This window comes from Mesoplodon bidens, assembly GCF_964165515.1.
Source record: "Mesoplodon bidens genome assembly, chromosome: 8".
NCBI classification, from domain to species: Eukaryota; Metazoa; Chordata; class Mammalia; order Artiodactyla; family Ziphiidae; genus Mesoplodon; species Mesoplodon bidens.
In genome coordinates this window covers 106,991,780-107,010,224 of record NC_138165.1, presented here as the reverse complement: position 1 = coordinate 107,010,224, position 18,445 = coordinate 106,991,780, and the positions used below count along the sequence as shown (strand labels likewise).

The 18,445-nt window shown below is 50.4% G+C and overlaps 1 protein-coding gene across 1 annotated transcript; it reads right to left on the bottom strand.

Moving 5' to 3' along the window:
• Window positions 1-15,840: 15,840 nt before the first annotated feature.
• Window positions 15,841-18,226, bottom strand: NEU2 (neuraminidase 2; the record flags this gene model as incomplete). Its single annotated transcript, XM_081242199.1, is given in 6 exon segments — window positions 15,841-16,026; window positions 16,030-16,044; window positions 16,048-16,091; window positions 16,094-16,778; window positions 18,025-18,060; window positions 18,062-18,226. Coding segments are annotated over 6 exon segments (1,131 nt in total).
• Window positions 18,227-18,445: the final 219 nt, after the last annotated feature.

Here is an 18,445-nt window from a genome sequence, read left to right as displayed (position 1 = left end):
CTGTCCCCGGGGTCAGATTTGCCAACCACTGGAGACAGCAACTCCAGCCCTCAGACTCGGGTACACCTGCCCCGGCCACCCAGATGCCACTGAAACGTCCTGGGATACCAGTGCCGCCCAGGCCCCTGTGCCACCTCAACCTCTGTTCTGGCCCCAGGCACTTCCCAAGCCTGAATCATGACAACCCTCCCTTGGCAGGGCCTGTTACCATGTTTCCTGAACGTGTTCTGCCCACGGCCACTTGCTTTCCGTGGTGATTACGTGTCAGCTCCTTCCCAGCTTCCTGTTCTGTTCCTCTTGCTCTCTGCTTCGATAAAAAGCAGTTCTCTTAGCTGATGCGCCCAAACTAAAACCAAAACCACCCTGTTGGTTCCAGCTTTATTCCCATCAGGATCTTCTGCCCAGTGTCCTCATGTGAGCTTCCTCCCCCTGCGTGGCTGCCCCCGGTCTCAGGAACCCCTGGGTGTTCCTGACTATATCCTTGCCCATCGATCAGCTCCTCAAACTGCATGAAAGTCACCTCTGAACCACCCGTCCGCCCCGCTCTCCCTTCCGCCATCCCACACCGCACCCCCTTCCCTGACTGCTCCAGACTTCCAGGCTGCGGAAGCGCAGGCTTTTTCTGGCACCCCTGCTGTATAGCATTCCTCCCGTTGGAGCCCAAGCCCGGAACCTGCACAACTTTGCCTGCTCTTGGGCAGAGCAGTTCCTATCACACTTGCATTGTTTTGCAGGCACCTCTCTTATCCCCTCCTTAATTATCACCTCCTCAAGAATCCACATTTGTCTTATTCATCCCTCAGGGCTGCCGCATCCGGCCCACACTGCCAGGTAGTAGATGTCTTAGTCAGAACGAGCTGCCATAACAAAATAGCACAGACTGTGGAGCTTCAGCACTAGACATTTATTTTCTCACAGTTCTGGAGGCTGGAAGCCCAAGATCAGGAAGCCCAGGATGGCTGCCTTCTCTCTGTGTCCTCACATGGCTTTTCTTCGGCACCTGTATATGGAGAGAGAGACAGAGACAGAGAGCAGTTATCTCTCTTCCTCTTATAAGGCCAACAAGCCAACAGGATTAGAACCGACCCCATCCTTATGAACTCATTTAATCTTTTTTTTTGTTAATTGAGGTATACTTGATGTACAATGTTACATGAGTTTCAGGTGTTACAACATAGTGACTCACAATTTTTGAAGGTTATACTCCATTTATAGTTATTATAAAATATTGGCTCTATTTCCTGAGCTGTACAATATATCCTTGTAGCTTATTTATTTTATACATAGTAGTTTGTACCTTTTAATCCTCTACCCCTATCTTGCCCCTTCCCCCTTCCCTCTCCCCACTGGTAACCACTAGTTTGTTCTCTATATCTGTGAGTTTGTTTCTTTTTTGTTTTATTCACTAGTTTGTTGGGTTTATTAGATTCCACATATAGGTGATATCATACAGTATTTGTCTTTCTCTGTCTGACTTATTTCACTAAGCATAATACCCTCCAAATCTATCCATGTTGTTGCAAAAGGCAAAATTTCATTCTTTTTTTTATGGTTGAGTAGTATTCCATTGTATACATATATACTACATCTTCTTTATCCATTCATCTGTTGGTGGACACTTAGGCTGCTTCCATATCTTGGCAATGGTAGATAATGCTACTATGAATATTGGGGTGCATGTATCTTTTCGAATTAGTGGGGTTTTTTGGATATATACCCGGGGTGGAATTGCAAACTCATTTAATCTTAATCACCTCCTAAAAACCCCATTTTGAAATACAGTCACATTGGGGGTCAGGGTTTCAACATATGAATTTGGAGGGGAAACAATTCAGTCCATAGCAGTACCCACTAAATATGTGCTGAATTATCACAGTAGTCAGTGAATGTCTTTCTACCAGCGACCACGTGTAAGACACTGTGCTAAGCTCTCAGCACGAACTGCCTCATTCATTCCTTGTGATACCCCGTAAGGGAGGTCCTATCATTATCGCCGTTTTACTCATAGAGAAATTGAGAACGAGAAAGGTGAAGTAATCCATCTGCAAGTTAGTGGCAGATCGGAGATCCTAGCTCATGTTTGCTTAATCTCATAGCCACTAGGCATGCTCCACACTTTGGTTTAGGTGAGCCCAGAATTCTGTGCTGGACTCTGAAATTCCTAGGACAGAGCCTTTGCTCCATTCACCTAAATCCTCCCCAGCATCCTCTCTGGAAGCCCCTTGGGCCCTCATCGCAACAGTTACCCAGACCACTGTTGGAAGAAGCACAGATGCAGGAGTACATGGGTTCCAGGACTGGGGTGATGGTCCCCTGCATAAAGTTTCAGATGACCATTTTAAGGGTCCTTGGAGACGTGTGTGGACTGTAGAATCAGAACAGGTTCCTGGTAGAATAGAACCTGGTGGAGTAGTCTCACCCAATCCACTAGGCTTTTTTTGTGAACTCAAATGTCACTTGCTGACCACCTGGTAGAGGTATGGTAGAGGGGGCCTTGGCTGGTTATCAAACCATCGAACTGCAAATCCCTTCCCACGGGAAGGTACTTGTTCTCACTGTAACTGTGACGTATTTGATGTCCCAAATCTACAGTTCCAAGTCCTGGTTTGCAAAGGATTTCCAGGTGCATCTTCCTAAAACCTCGCTTTGGTCTCACCACTCCCCTACTGAGAATCTTTGAACAGCTCTTACTGCCTATAGGACAAAGTCCAAAATCCTTTTCTTGCAAAGACTCTCTAATCTGGCCACTAGCTGCTTCTCTCCTTATTTCCCACCCCACTCCTGGGGACCTGGCAAGAGTCCTCCTTACTCCGTGTATGGATTGGCATCTACTCCCACCTCTGCACATTATAGCTGCAGAGCTTGAAACGTATGTAACCTGAACCTTGACCTCTGCACCTAGCTCCACCCTTCAGACCAAGATCTCCTCCCCTTCCACCTCTCATAAGCCCCAGTCGTTGCCCTGACCCCGCCTTCTACCCTCCCCATATCCACACAGTTATCCTGTATCACATCCTAGACTCCTCTCCTCGGGGCTTTCAGTCTCCTCGTCACCCCTCTCCTCCTGCCACACCCCCCTGAAAACCTCCAGCCAGCTGGAGGCTGCCGACCCTCAGCAGAGAATTCCCCCTCCAGGACAAACCCAGAGCTCCCAACCAGCATGGCAGCCAGGGTCTCCCAGACATGGCTTCTGCCTCTTCTGTTGGCTGCCCTACCAAAGGCTGCATTTTTCCAGATGACCTTGCTTTCCTACCTCACCTCTCCACACTCTTCAGAGCAGCTCATTAAAAAACCCTCATTAGGGGCTTCCCTGGTGGCGCAGTGGTTGAGAGTCCGCCTGCCGATGCAGGGGACACGGGTTCGTGCCCCGGTCCGGGAGGATCCCACATGCTGCGGAGCGGCTGGGCCCGTGAGCCATGGCTGCTGAGCCTGCGCGTCCGGAGCCTGTGCTCCGCCACGGGAGAGGCCACAACAGTGAGAGGCCCGCATACAGCAAAACAAAAAAACCCTCGTTTTTCTGCCCCCAAACAGTAGAAGGATCTCCCAGGCTACCTTCGAATGTATCCATGTCTGCCTCTAGCCCCAACGTCCTCCTGTACGTCTCCAGGGTTCCTTTGCCACCCGCTGGGACAGCTCCCAAAGCCACCCTAATCCTCCTGGATTTTCTTCTCTCCCCTTGTCTCACTCCTCCGCCTGCCTCTATAAGCAAGCTTAACATTTTTCCATCTTAAAAAAACCACAGTCTTCCCTGCCAACCGTTCTCAGCCTTGACTGTGTATTTGAAATTGGCCCACCCCAGGCCAATTAAATCGAAATCTCTGTGCTGGGGTGCAGACATCCCCTGGCTACTCCCACGGGCAGCTAAGACTGAGAACTAGGCACCCACCCGCCTCCTCCTTGCCTGGGTATCACCCTGTCTCTTTGCCTTAACTGATGACTTTTTGGAATAAACTGTCCTCACTCACTGTCACATTGTCATCACCTCCCATTGAAACCTTCTCATCCAGGTCTCCAAGGACTTCCTTCTCTCAAGTCCTCGCCACGGCCTGTGACCCTGCAGGCCTCTCCCGCCTCCTTACAATTCTTTTCGTTGCTCCTCCAGTTTTTCATCTTCCTCTCTGACCGTCCCGTCTCATTCCCACCCTCTAATATACTGACATTTCCCCGGCTTGTGTTCTCGAACTTCTCTGTGTCTATCCCATGCTCTCAGGACATTTCCCCCACTTACGGCTTCCAACACTGCATTTCCCGCCCTGACCTCCTTCCTGAGCTCCCGTCCACACTTCCCGCTGCCTCCGTGCATATCCAATGGACACGTAAGCCCCACCTCATCTGGACTTTCCATCTTTACACCAAAAACCTGTTCTTCCACATGCATCGCTTATCTATGTAGATTACTGTCACCAAACTGCCCAGTCTCCCAAGCCAGAAACCAAGTGACATCTTCATCCCCACCCACATCTGATGGATCACTGAGCCATAGAACCCTCTGGAATCCACTCCCTTCGAGGCAGCCCCACCTGTGCTGGTTTCATTCCACTCTTGCACGATTTGGCCCCTGGACTTTTTAGGAGGAGACTTCACCAGCCCGTCCTCCCTCAGGTTCCTTCCCACCCACCCATACCTGTCGTTCTGCCCTCTGCGTTTCTACCAGGGCTCTCTCTCTCTAAAATGCAAATCTGAGTCTGCCATTCCTCCAGGTGAAATCCCCCGATACCTTTCCTCTAATGCTGGATGAAATGCAAGCTCCCTGGCAGGTCACATCAAGTCCTTCAAGGTCCCCGGCTCGCCCACCTTTCCTGGTCTTTTTCATCCTCTCCCCCATTCATTCCAGCTCTGCTATGACCACATTGGGACCTCTCGTGTGTCCATTCATTCCTTCACTCATTCACTTAACAGATATTGACTGAGAGCCTGCCATGTGCCCAGATACTGCCCCAGACCCCAGGGCCCAAATCCTCTGCCATCTTGGAGTTTACACTCTACGTTGGGACTTGCCCTGTGCTGTGACACATCCACAGTCTCACTCCTTCCCAGCCAGGCAGGAAAACGGCAGACTCAGGAACCTGACCTCCTGGCTAGGCCACTTACCAGCTTGTAAAATCACGGTTAAGGGGCTTCCCCGGTGGCACAGTGGTTGAGAGTCCGCCTGCCGATGCAGGGGACACGGGTTCGTGCCCCGGTCCGGGAAGATCCCACATGCCGTGGAGCGGCTGGGCCCGTGAGCCACGGCCGCTGAGCCTGCGCGTCCAGAGCCTGTGCTCCGCAACGGGAGAGGCCACAACAGTGAGAGGCCCGCGTACCGCAAAAAAAAAAAAAAAAAAAAAAAATCACGGTTAAGTAGCTTAATTCCTCTCTGCCTCAGTTTCTTCCTCTGTCAAATGGGGGTGATAACAGTGACCTGCCTCACAGGATTAAATGAGGGAATGCCTGCCAAGGGCTTGGAATAAGGCCTGCTGCACAGTCAGGCCTCAACAGACGTTCACTTTTGTTTTATACCCTCAGCTCAGTGCCTAACACACAATGAGTATGTCATACACGCTTTCTTGTTGGGTTAAAGTAGAAAAAACTATATTTAGCACATTGAAAGTGAGGTTCTCACTGAAAACCAGTGGCCCTGATGTTACAAAACCACCCTCAGAATGTCACTGAAAGATCTAGAAAGAAGAAAGATGCTTCCCACGTGGGAGGAATGTGATTCAGGTGACAAAGCCTAGCTGAGCGCCCTCTGACCCAGAGCTTCCTTGGGCAGAAGGGAGGGCTTGATGGCTCAACCAATGGCCCTTAAGGAGTGAAGGAAAAGGGAAGTCAGACAAGCACAGTTCGAACAGGTAATATTCAAGGCCCTTCTGAGCTCTGCGATTCTAGAACTTTCTGTATGTGTGTCTACCTCTGGCCTTTAACCAGATTATAAACCACATCAGAGAGGAAACAAGGACCGTGATTTATGAATTAAAGAACAAATGCATGACTTAATCATTTTTTCTGGGAGCTCAGCTGTGTAAAAGTATAAAAGGAGAAAAGCCATTTCAGGGCGTTTTAAGCTCATAGTGGGGAGGTGTGCTTTCCACTTACAAACTGCACGTTTCAAGAGGATTCAACTATTCATCTTTGACTCAGTAATTCCTTTCAGGGGATTCAGTTTACAGAAATAACCACAGATAAGGACTAAGATGTACTCACAAAGGTATTCATCTCAGTGTATTTATAACAGGAAAAATGTAAGTAACTTCAATTTCTTATATTCAAGGAATGGTTAATTAATTTGTGGTATGTCTCTCTGATGTATTATCTTTTGAGAGAAAATGATATGGAGGAAATGAGTATGATATAACGTCAAGTGGGGATAAAAAGCATGACTGATTTTTCAACATAAATCTCAGTTTGGGGAAAAAAAGAAAAGTTCACAGATAAAAGACCAGAAGAAAACGTGCTTCTGGTTAGTGGGATTATGGGTGGTTTTTTCTTGCTTCTTTGTACTTCCAAATGTTTGGCGTCTATTACTTTGAAACCCTCCCCTAAAAACAGTACAAAAATGGAATTTGAAAAAGTAACACCTTGCCAAAAGTACAGTCAGCTTTCTCACCTCTTCTTGGAGCAGTGTGATTTAAGTATCACATTTAAATGCTGGATTCCTTCCTTTCATCTTCTCATGGTGGGGATGAGACACAGGTGGCAGTGTGGCCCCAAGCACTGAATTCTCACGATGCAGCCCAGGGGCCTTTGAGCGCTGAGCTCTCCAGCTCCTTCTGGCTCTGCATGAATCGCTGCTTTCTCAGGCACCCCAGGCTGGCAAGTCCGCAGACCAGGGCTACATCCCAGCTCCATCTCCCGCCTGCTCTGGTGAGACCATGAGGGAATGCCGGGGAAGGCGGCGTGGTGCCCAGGGGCTGAGGACACAGGCTCTGCAGACAGGCCAAGCAGAACTCCATGCCCCAGAACCCGCACGCACAAACCCCTTTGAACTTCTTGAATGTTCAGGAAGAGATGATGGAGACAATTCAGAACAGATGTGGGAATATTGGTCTGGGCTCAGAAAACCCATTTGCTCTGCTGGCCTGACCTCTAAGCGGCTGTGTGGTCTTGAGGAAGTCAACATGAAGAGCTGGTCCCTGGGGGAGGAGAGGATAGAAGAGAAACTCTGAGTCAGTGTCTGCATACGAGTGTGTGTGTGTGTGTGTGCACATGTGTGTGAGCATGTGTGTGTGGCTTTGGCATGATTAAAACTCTTGGGGGAGAGGCAGACTCTGCCGTGACTGTGATGGACCGCACCAAAGACGACTCTTGTGGCTTTTTCACTTTTGGTCTTGACAAATTTCAGACAGTGTCCGCTGTCATGAGACAGGCTGTCCAGTGGTTGACCTGTCCCATGATCTTCCTGCACCTGGCACATACATTTGTAAAAAGGACAAAGGCAGGTGTTGGACTTGCCAAGAGCGGAGGGCGGCTGCCTCCGGATGGAGGGCCCGTGCACACAAAGGCTGCAGAAACTCTCTGTGCAGCTTCATGACTTTAGAATCTTGTAAAAATTCATTGGCAGCCTTTCTGTTAGGTTACACTAATTAGAAACATATATTTAAGCTACGGAATGGCCAAGGAGGGACCAGACTCACCTGCCAAGGGCCCGTAGATGCTGTGGTTCAGCGCAAGGATTTGTGACAGAGGAAGGGGGTTCGTTGAGCCAGGGTCAGGGGTGGACCACGGCTAACAGAGGAGGGCACAGCTGTAAGAGACCAGCAGAAAACGAGTGGGCTGCAACCCACTGGCACCAAGGGAAGCTTCATTCAGACCCCGTGGACTTTATTCCAGGCCCAAAGAACATCCTCTTCTCATTGTTTTGACCAAGTTAGACAGGTATGCCCAGCCGTACCTTCTCCTCTGCAGGCAGAGAGAAAGCCTGGGCAAGGAGGAACTTTGCCAACCTCTCACTTCACCACCATCCTCTGGGGTCCAGGCCTTAAATCCCACCAGCGCCCCCTGTGTCCGTGAGACCACCAGGGTAGCAAAGAAGGTCTTGCAGAGCTGAGAGGAGCTTCCTGCATCTTAAATAAAGTACTGATTAGGCTGGGCTCTATACCAGGGTTTCTCCAACTTCTCAAACTTTCGCACGCATCGGAATCATCCAGAGGGCTTGTTAAAACCCAGCTTGCTGGGCCCTGCCCCCAGGGTTTCAGATTCAGAAGGTCTGGCGGATTCAGTAGGACCTAAGAGTTTGCATTTCTCACAACTCCACAGGTGATGTTACTGCTCTGGGGCCCATGCTGTGGGAGCCTCTGCTCGGTGGGGCAGGAGGAAACCCATGAAGTGGACCCCAAGGCAACACCAGGGAAAGGGCAGAGACTCAGCTCCTGGGAGCTGGCAGCCAGCTGGACGCTGGTGAGGTCCTGGGTCCACAGCTGTGGCTCCTTGAAGTGTGTTGTTGTTTCTCCTGGGCTTCCGCTCAAGTGTCACCCCTGTCATTCTTGACCACGTTTACATTCTCTATATCACTAACCTGTACAGAGTTGCATTTCCCTCTAAGTTGTTTATGTGTCTGTCATCCACTTTATCCCATGACATCCAAGTTTCTTGGGGACAGTGGCTCTGTCTTGTCACCATTGAATCCCCAGCTCCCAGAACAACATCTGGTCCATGGCTGACATAATACCCCATTGTGTATCGATGGCCTTAGCCATCCCAGGGAAGCAAAGTGAACTCTTGGCACCTGGAGCGGGTGGTATGGGAAGGGTGGCCTTGGCCATGTCGCTGACCCTGCTCTGCTTCCTGGGTCCTTAGCGGACGGGTTCTGCAAAGTCTCAGCAATGTGTGTGGCCATAGGAGAGGCCACAGCATGTAGCTCTCAATTCTCCACTGTCATTTCCCGTGAGCCTTCAGGCATCTGGACAGTACAAAGAGGCAAATAAATGGGGACGTGAGGAAATGATGACCCTGTCCTGGGGGTTCTTAATAGTGACAAGAGCTCTGACTCCTTGGCTCTGATTGTGTTTCTGAGCTCTGGTCTCTGGACAGCAAGGTATCTGGTGGCCTCCTCCCCCTTTGAGGAGGTCCCTGGTCCTCAGGAATCCTGCCCCTATTAGAGAGGCAGGGGCTGAAGAGATGGCCCACGATGCAGTCGGACTCCACGGATCCTTCACATGGGGCTAGTTGTTGGAGGATGGCTGCTACTTGACCATGAATAAAAGGACCCGGATGGGGCCGAGGATTCTTAGGATACTGGTGAGCTTGGCCTTGCTTTCAATAGGCCATGAAGGCCTGGGTGCTACCCTCCTGCCCACAGAGAGTAACTCTTGGGACATGACCCAGGTTGCTGTGGGCTGACTGGCTGCAGTGGAAGGTTGCCATGGTAACATAGTCTATCTACCCTCTCCTGGGGGTTTGGAGGATGGAGTCCTTGCCAGATCATGAAGGTCCTGGGATGGATGGGGGATTCTGCAATCTCGGGAAAGGTTGTGACAACAGGGGTGAGAGATGTCAAAACTCCTCTGTCTGTTCCCTTGAGCCATCAGATGTCAGGATTGACCAAAGAGAGGAATTAAATGAAGACATGACAGAAAGGATCCCTTTTCTAGCTTCTCTTTTTCTGTATGTTTTTTGGCCACTGCAACCTTGAGGTGTCCTGGGATGTGTTGTCTCTCAGAGCTGAGCACAGAAGCACCCCCTTCTCAGTTGCTGAGGCAAGAAGAGCAGGGTTGTACTGGTTTTTTGTCACTGTAACAAACTCCCGCCCACTTGGTGGCTTAAAACCACACTCATTCTCCTCTAGTTCTGAAGGGCACAAGTCTAAAATCAGTTTCCCTGGACTAACGTCAAGTTATGAGCAGGGCCACATCCCTCCAGAGTCCTTCCTTTCTTTTCTGGCCCCCAGAGCTGCATTGCTTGTGTTCCTTGGCTTGTGGCTTCTTCCATCTTTGAAGCCAGCAGAGTAGCGCTTTGTTTCAGTGTCACGTCCTCACTGTCTGTAGTCAACCCTCTCCCTTCCTCCCTGTGCTATGGACATGTGATCACGTCTATGTCCCACCCGGCTCACTCAGGATGGTCTCCCCACCTCAAGATCCCCAACTTAATCCCATCTGCAAAGTCCCTTTAGCCATGTAAGGCCACAGTCACAGATTCTAGGGATCAGGATGTGGACAACTTTGGGGTCATTACTCAGCCCACCATACAGGCCTTGTCAGGGCCTTGGTGCCTCCTCCCCAGTGGCAGGTATGTCAGCAGACATACCAGCTCCCCAGCCTCAGAATCCCTTCCTCAGTGGCTTCCCAGAGCTGGTCCCCCAAGCCCCAGGAGTTCAGGCCACAGTCGCTGTTCCTGGAAGACCAAGAAATAAATGTGGAGAGGCTCCTGTCACCATCACAGTCGAAAAGGCCATACCAGAGGCTGCAATTGAAGGTGGCATGCAGACAGAGGCCCGCACAGGGGAGCTGCACTGATCTGAGGTGGGTACTAGCTGCTCTGAGATGAATACCTGTGAGAACTGGGGCCAAGGGGGCTCTCCAAACCTGGAGCCCCAGGTCTCCCTGCCTTTGCTATGGGGAGTGCGGGCAAGGCCATGCTTCCCTGCTCCCTGCTGTGTCTGTGCCCTGCTTCTGGGGTCACCAGGCAGAGCACCGAACAGGGCTGCTCCACCAGCCTCCTTCCAGCTTGGGCCTGGCAGTGGATGTACAGTGGCCATGCACAAGTGTACACAAACACACACACACACACATGCACACTGCACCAGCCCCAGTGGCCATGCACAAGAGTAAACACACACACACACACACACACACACACACACTGCACCAGCTCCAGACGACCCAGGCAGGGTCACCGGGCTGAAAACTGGCCAAGGCCCTCACCCACAATGTGGCACAGCCTGGACCCGTGTAATTGATTTGGGGGCCATCTTCCCCAGCCTTCAGAGTCTGAACTATTTCCAACATTTTCACCCCAGCTGTCCAGGCCTGAAGCACACATTCTTTGTGTTTGCTTGTTTATTCATTTGTTTGACAAGTGGTTTTTAGGGGAAGTTAGGAGGAAGGGAGGGGCCTGCTGGAACTGTGTATCAATCTGTGTGTGTGTGTGTGTGTGTGTGTGTGTCTCTAAGGACACAAATTACAGTAAAAATTCAGTTTCACTAAATGTATCCTGGATTGGATCCCAGAACAGAAAAAGGACATTGGTGGAAAAACTGGTGAAATCTGAATAAAGTCTAGAATTTAGTTAATAGTAATGTACCAATGTTAACCTCTCAGTTTTGACAGTTGTACCACAGTTATGTAAGATGTGAACATCAGGGTAGACTGGGTGTGGGGTGTTCGGGAACACTCCGTACTATCTTTGCAACTTTTCCATAAATCTAAAATTGTTCCTCCCCAGAAGTTTATTAAAAATATTCAGTTCCAGGGCTTCCCTGGTGGCGCAGTGGTTGAGAGTCCGCCTGCTGATGCAGGGGACACGGGTTCGTGCCCCGGTCCGGGAAGATCCCACATGCCGTGGAGCGGCTGGGCCCGTGAGCCATGGCCGCTGAGCCTGCGCGTCCAGAGCCTGTGCTCCGCAACGGGAGAGGCCACAACAGTGAGAGGCCTGCATACCGAAAAAAAAAAAATTCAGTTCCAAAGTTTTACAACCCAATACAATATATTGATTTGGAGGTTTAACTACCAAATCCACTATTCAGTTCAAAGTTTATTTTTTTATTGAGGTATAACATACATAGAGTGAGGTACACAAATCTTGTGTTCACAGGTCGTTGAGTTTTTAATATACGGAATTAGCCACCTAACCAGCACCAGATCAAACAAGAGAATGTCCCCAGCACCCAGAAGTTTCCTAGCCCCTTCTTAGTGAACAGTTCTCCTCCACAGAGCTGGCCACTCCTGATTTATAAGCATAGATTGGTTTTGCCTGTTCTTGAATTTCATATAAATAAAATGATAAAGTGTGTACTCTTTTGAGTCTGTCTTCTTTCACTCAACATAATGGCTGAAAATCGTCCATGCTATTGTGCGTAGCAGTTCATTCCTTTATTGTTGTGTAATATTCCCCAATTTAGCTCTCCATTCTACTTTTTACTGACATTTGGGTTGTTTTCAGTTTGGCACTTTCATGAATGAAGCTGCTATAAACATTCGTATATGTGTCTTTGACAGCTGTATGTATTCGTTTCTCTTGGAAATATATTTCAGAGTGAAATTGCTGGGTCCTGGAGTATTCACATTCAGTTTTAGTAGATATTACCACACAGCTCTCCAAAGTGGTTGTACCAGTTACACTTCCTCCAGAAATGTCTGAGTGTTCTGGTTGCTTCACATCCTTGCCAATACTTGCTGTTGTCCATCCTTTCAATTTTAGTCATTCTAGTGATAAGCATCTCAGGGTTTTAATTTGCATTTCGCTGATGAACATGTGTTTGGCTGCCTTGAGGACATCCTCTTTTGTGAAGTGACTGTTTAAGCCTTTTGCCCATTTTTACTGGCTTGTCTTTTTCTTATTGATTTGTAGGAGCTCTTTTTATATTCTGGATACAAGTCCTTTGTCAGATATATGTATTCTAAATATTTTCATCCCATTTATGGCTTTTCTTTTCACTCTCTTGATAGTGTCTTCTGTTGAGTAGGTCAGCTCAGCTTTAGCCTAATTAACTGTTGCTTTATTTGTTTTTTCATTCAAATCAGAAGACTTTGGCATTCATGTACATTTAGAACTAGAAGGAACTTTAGAGATTATTTGTGCCAGTGTTTTTTTTTAAATAAATTTATTTATTTTATTTATTTATTTTGGGCCGCATCGGGTCTTTGTTGCTGCATGTGTGCTTTCTATAGTTGTGGTGAGCAGGAGCTACTCTTCATTGTAGTGCATGGGCTTCTCATTGCAGTGGCTTCTCTTGGTGCGGAGCATGGACTCTAGGCATGTGGGCTTCAGTAGTTGAGGCACGCAGGCTCAGTAGTTGTGGCCTACGGGCTCTAGAGCGCAGGCTCAGTAGTTGTGGTGCACAGGCTTAGTTGCTCTGCACGTGCTAGTGCTTCTTGATCTTTATGTTCACTGGAATAACTTGAGGAGCTTTTGAAAAAATACCTATGTTTGGGCATCAGCATAATTTAAGAGCTCCCCAGAGAATTTTTTTTTTAAATTTCAACATCACTGATTTCTGTTCTTTTTTAAAAATATTTTATTTATTTATTTATTTATTTACATTTTTTGTTTGTTTGTTTTTGGCTGCATCGGGTCTTAGTTGTGGCACACGGGATCTTTTACTGAGGCATGTGGGCTTCTCTCTAGTTGTGGCCTGCAGGTTTTTCTCTCTCTAGTTGTGGCACGTGGGCCCCTGAGTGCATGCGCTCAGTAGTTGCAGCATGCAGGCTCTCTTGTTGAGGCGCACGAGCTCAATAGTCCTGGCGCGCAAGCTTAGTTGCCCCCCAGCATGTGGGATCTTAGTTCCCTGACCAGGGATCGAACACGCATCCCCTGCGTTGGAATGAGGATTCTTTCCCACCGGACCACCAGGGAAGTCCCTCCCCAGGGAATTCTAATAAGCAGTTGGATTTGAGACCCACTGACCTCTGTGAAAGGAGAGAGTTTAAGAGAGTGATGCTTTGCTTGGCAGTAGCCAGATGCCTTATCTTATTCCTGCTTCATCTCAAGACTTTAACAGATGATTGACGCTTCCAGGATAATCAACAGAGGTCAGCCCTGGCACAATTTTTAGTGGGTCTTTCCCTCTTAAACCTCTGGTGTGCCTGGTACAGTCCTGGTTAATGCCCATTGTCTTGGTATAACTATTAATAGCATCATCCTTTCACTCTCAGAAGTGTCACAGTTGGGATACTACACTATAGGGCTGCCTCTCCGCCCTTAAACTTCTTGAGGGTGCCCTGTCCCTGGTTTGCAAGCCCTCTCCTCACCCTCCTAATTTGGCCTCAGCCCCCCACTTAACAGCTCCCTTTGTAGGGTTTGGAAGCCACCAGGAGGGCATCCCCCAAACAGAGGGGCCTAACTTTCCATCCCAGCAATGACCAGGCCCTAATTCCTCATCCTTACAGCTGGATTTCTTTTTTTTTTTTTCTTTTTTTTTTTTTTTTTTTTTTTGCGGTACACCGGCCTCTCACTGCTGTGGCCTCTCCCGTTGCGGAGCACAGGCTCCGGACATGCAGGCTCAGCGACCATGGCTCACGGGCCCAGCTGCTCCGCGGCATGTGGGATCCTCCCGGACCGGGGCACGAACCCGCGTCCCCTGCATCAGCAGGCGGACTCTCAACCACTGCGCCACCAGGGAAGCCCCAGCTGGATTTCTTAAAGTCCTACCCAGAGAAGCAGAACCAGGAGACCAGTGCGGGAACCACACCCAGAACTAAAGCCACATCTCCAGCTCCCACACTGCAAACAATCCATCTAACCACTGCCTGGCCTCATGGAGACACGGCTCAGCCATAAGAACCCACAGTTTGATGATCCCCCGTCATCAAACCGTTAGACTGCTCTCATCAATAAAAGAGCTGATTAGAGGAGCTCTGATGGGGGCGGAGCGCAAGTCCACTCTACCACAGGAACAAGCGACAAAGGGCCCCTGAAGACCCCGGAGGTCAGACAAGAGTCAGCCTCCTCCACCCAGGAGGGGCCCTCTCTCAGGGGGGTTGTCACCTCAGGACAACCTGGGAGTAGCCTTCTCCCACTCTTTCTCCACGGCAAGGACTATACAACACAGAACCCCCTCCCCTCTTAGCCTCCACATGGTGACATACATGTCATCCCAAAGACTGAGTGCCCCAGAGCAGCTCTGTGCCACAGGCACACATCCAACAGCCCACCCCCTCCCTCCCTCTCCATTCTTCTGAATTACCTGATTCATTGGAATTTCGTTCCTACCTTTAGCCACATCACCTATAGAAGAATAACTTATGATGACTGTAGAGGGTAGAGTGGTGGCCCCCAAAGATATATCCATGTCCTAACCCCAGAACCTGTGAATGTGACATTATTTGGAAAAGAGTCTTTGCAGACGTAATTAAGTGAAGGATTATCCTAGATCACCCTGGATTATCCAGGTGGGCACTAAATCCAATGACAAGTGTCCTTAGAAGATACAGAAGAGAAAGCCATGAGAAGACGAAGGCAGACATGAAAGTGATGCAGCCACAAGCCAAGGGAGGCCTGGGGCCACCAGAAGCTGCAAGAGGCCAGGAAGCACTCTCGCCTAGAGCCTTGGGAGGGAGCACAGCCCTTTGAACACCTTGATTTTGGACTTCTAGCCTCCAGAACTGTGAGAGAGCAAATTTCTGTGGTTTTAAGCCACTAAATAGGTGGTACTTTGTTACAGCAGCCCTGGAAAACTAACACAACAACCTAAGCCAGCTTACTTTTCCTAGACTCTGCCTTACCTCGTTGCAGTGCTGTTCCCCATGCTCCCTGCTCGAAAGCATTGAGGACACGCACAGAGACATGGACAGACAGACACACACGCACACAAACATATGCACACACACAAAAACATATGCACATATCTTTGCTAATTTACAGCTTTGTCCCAGCCTTTGCCCAGGAACATGATGAGCATTTGCTAAGAAGAAATGGGCTGGACTAGATAATTTATCAAGACCTGCAGAAAATCTGGGCTGGGGGGAGCAGGTAGGCTGAACCAAGGGGCTCCAGGAGGCCAGGTTCCTTCAGTTTCTGGGCTGCAAATAGAATCCTCTGGAAAAGCTGAGACAGCGCAGGTGGAAAGGAGCCCAGAGACAGACTCGCACTTGCACACCTTCGACAAAGGGAACAGAGAGGCAGCCTCCCAGGTCCAGAGGGCACCGGGAGGAAGGAAACCACCAGCCTCTCAGTGGGGAGAGCCCTCTTGGGCTGTACACAGCGGGCTCACTGCAGCAAAAATTCAGCTGGCAAGGCCTGTTTCAGGGTGAACATGACGAAGACGATCTCCTTGTAATCATCCGATTCGTACAGACACCCAAACTGGGGTGACCCATTGGGGCCGGCGCCCATTCTCTGGAGGTCTGAGTAAGCGCAGCTGGCTGGGGCCAGCAGGGTGTGCTCTGACCAGGCCTAGGGCACGGGGGGCTGTCAATTGAGGTACACGCCCAGGTTGGCTCTCCCCCGTGGGTCAGTCTGTGCGTGTAGAGCAGCCGCCGGTCTGAGGATTCTGATCCCGCACAGGGGCTGGGGAAGCCAAGGATGCTCCCTTGGCAGCTGTGGGGAGCCTCCACGAGCTTCTGCACTGGCTGGGTCTCCCCGACATCGAGCCCCTCGTTGGTACTCTGGACCTGGACCCTGGCTCGGAGGGGGCTTCTCCCGTTCAGGTACACAACCCTCCATTTTGCATCCCCAACTTGGGCCACCTGGCATTCCAGGGTGTCCCGGGCCACGAATTTCCCTCTCGCCCACGTGTTCCCGTGGTCGTGGCTGACCAGGAAGAAGGTGGAAGGGGTAGGCGCCTGCAGGGAGGGACGGTTGCAGTAAGCGTAGGCTGGCACCACCAGGCTCTGCGTCAGGTTGTGCAGCTGCAGACAGTGTCCCGGGCCCACCGCAAAAGTGGCCCAGTCCTTGTGGGCCGGGCCAATGACGGAGCCCATGAGGTCCCTGACGGAGCTCCAGGACCTCCCGTGGTCGGTGCTGGTGACATGGCACAGCCGTGTCAAGTTGACCCTGGTGTGGAGCTGGTGGTGCTCCGACACCTGCCCAGGGACAGCAATGAAGAAGAGGAAAACGGTCCCCGTCTTCTCGTCATACAGGGGGCTTGGGTTCATGGAGCAGTGGCCCTCCATCTGGGCTTGGGCCACCGCCTCCTGTGCATTCCACTGCAAGTGAGGAGAGAAGGAGAAGCACAGCTTGGGAACGGCCAGTGACAGTGACATAGGCTGCACTCTGGGGGGCAGTGTGTCTCATGGGGTTAGGATCAAGGGTCATGGAGGAGAACTCTTGGTCCAGGGCTCATTCACCCTCACAACACCTCCCAGAGTGGGACCCAGGGCTCCGCCTCACTCCCTCCGAGACAGCCAACCCCACCCAGTCCCACCAGCATACATCCAGGACACCTATGATGTAGTAGACCTCAAGTACAAAGATGATTCAGGCACCAGCCGTTCGCAGCTCCATCCTGGCTCCTTCAACCTACCAGCTCAGTCCAGCTTCCCATTCTTGAAAAGTAAAGCCCTAGTAATAACTACTGTGTGTGACAGAATATGACAGTCGCCTCCCACCTTCTCTACACCATCCTCTATTAATGTAGCCTAGGAGGGGGCAGCGCCTCGATGCTAGGACTCACAGTGAGTTTCCACAGTCCCCGGGCGTATGTCATAGATGCTGCAGCTCTGCTGTCTATCCCTATTCATTAATAGCTATCCCCCAGTGAGTGTTTCTCAGGACAGACACCATGCCAAGAGTCTAATGTCCATAGTCTCATCTAACCCTAACCTCTAACTCCTGGGGGATAGGTATTACGATCTCCATCTTACATCTATAGAGCGAGAGGCTTAGATAAGGTAGATGAGCTGCCCAAGGCCGTACTCCTGGTAAGTCCTGGTAGAACCAGGACTTGAACCCAGGTCCATCTGCTTCAAACCCATGCTCTAAACAACTACAAGGACATAATGACCACAAAGTAAAGATAATAATGATATTAAACACTTCATATGTGAAAAGCCAGCTTTGAGTGTCTTCATCAGAATTACTTGATCTACATGCTGGAACTTCAGGACGCAAGCAATCACCCTAACAACCCACCCCAGGTTAATTTTACTCAAAGGATCAACTCTCTCCCAGTTATGTGACGCTGAACTAGTCCTCCCTCAGGTTCTCAAGGATGTAGGGAAACCTTTCCAAAATCAGTTTCCCTGACTGACTTGTAATAAAACAGATGCAGCCAGGCCAGCCGGACTTGTTCAGGGTGAACCCATGTGAGATCCGGGCGATCAACTGGGGATACCTTCTCTGTCCCATCCTTGACGGTTCCCTGGGTCCCTCTGTCCCCCAGACCTCAGCCATCTAAGGATGAGCTGGTCCCCGTATCCCCGGCAGAGCAATCACAGCCACTTCCTGCCTTACCCGGACCTGGTGGGTGGACGCATTGTAGCTTCCCCTTGCGCAGGACAATTAGCTTCGCGTGCTCATCCTTCTTGCTTGTCCGCTCTTCCGCAAAGGCCAGCAGGGTCTTCTGCTGAGGCAGGTAAAGCAGAGCGGGGATCCTGTAGGCATGGGCTTCCAACTGGAACACTCTCTCCCTCTTCAGGATGGGGCAGGACGCCATGGGGCTTGAAGGAGGGCACGGGAAGAGATGAGTCCCCTGCGGTCACGTCCTGAGATGGGGCCAGAGCCGCCCTCCGGGGCAGGTGGAGCTCACCTCACAGGTAAGCTGACGGATGCTGGGTGGCCTGTCCTCCTCCCACACAGGGTTCATCCCCCTTTATTGCACTCCAAGCCCCTGTTTACCGACCTTCACATGCCTCCCACTGAGTCTGGCAGCACC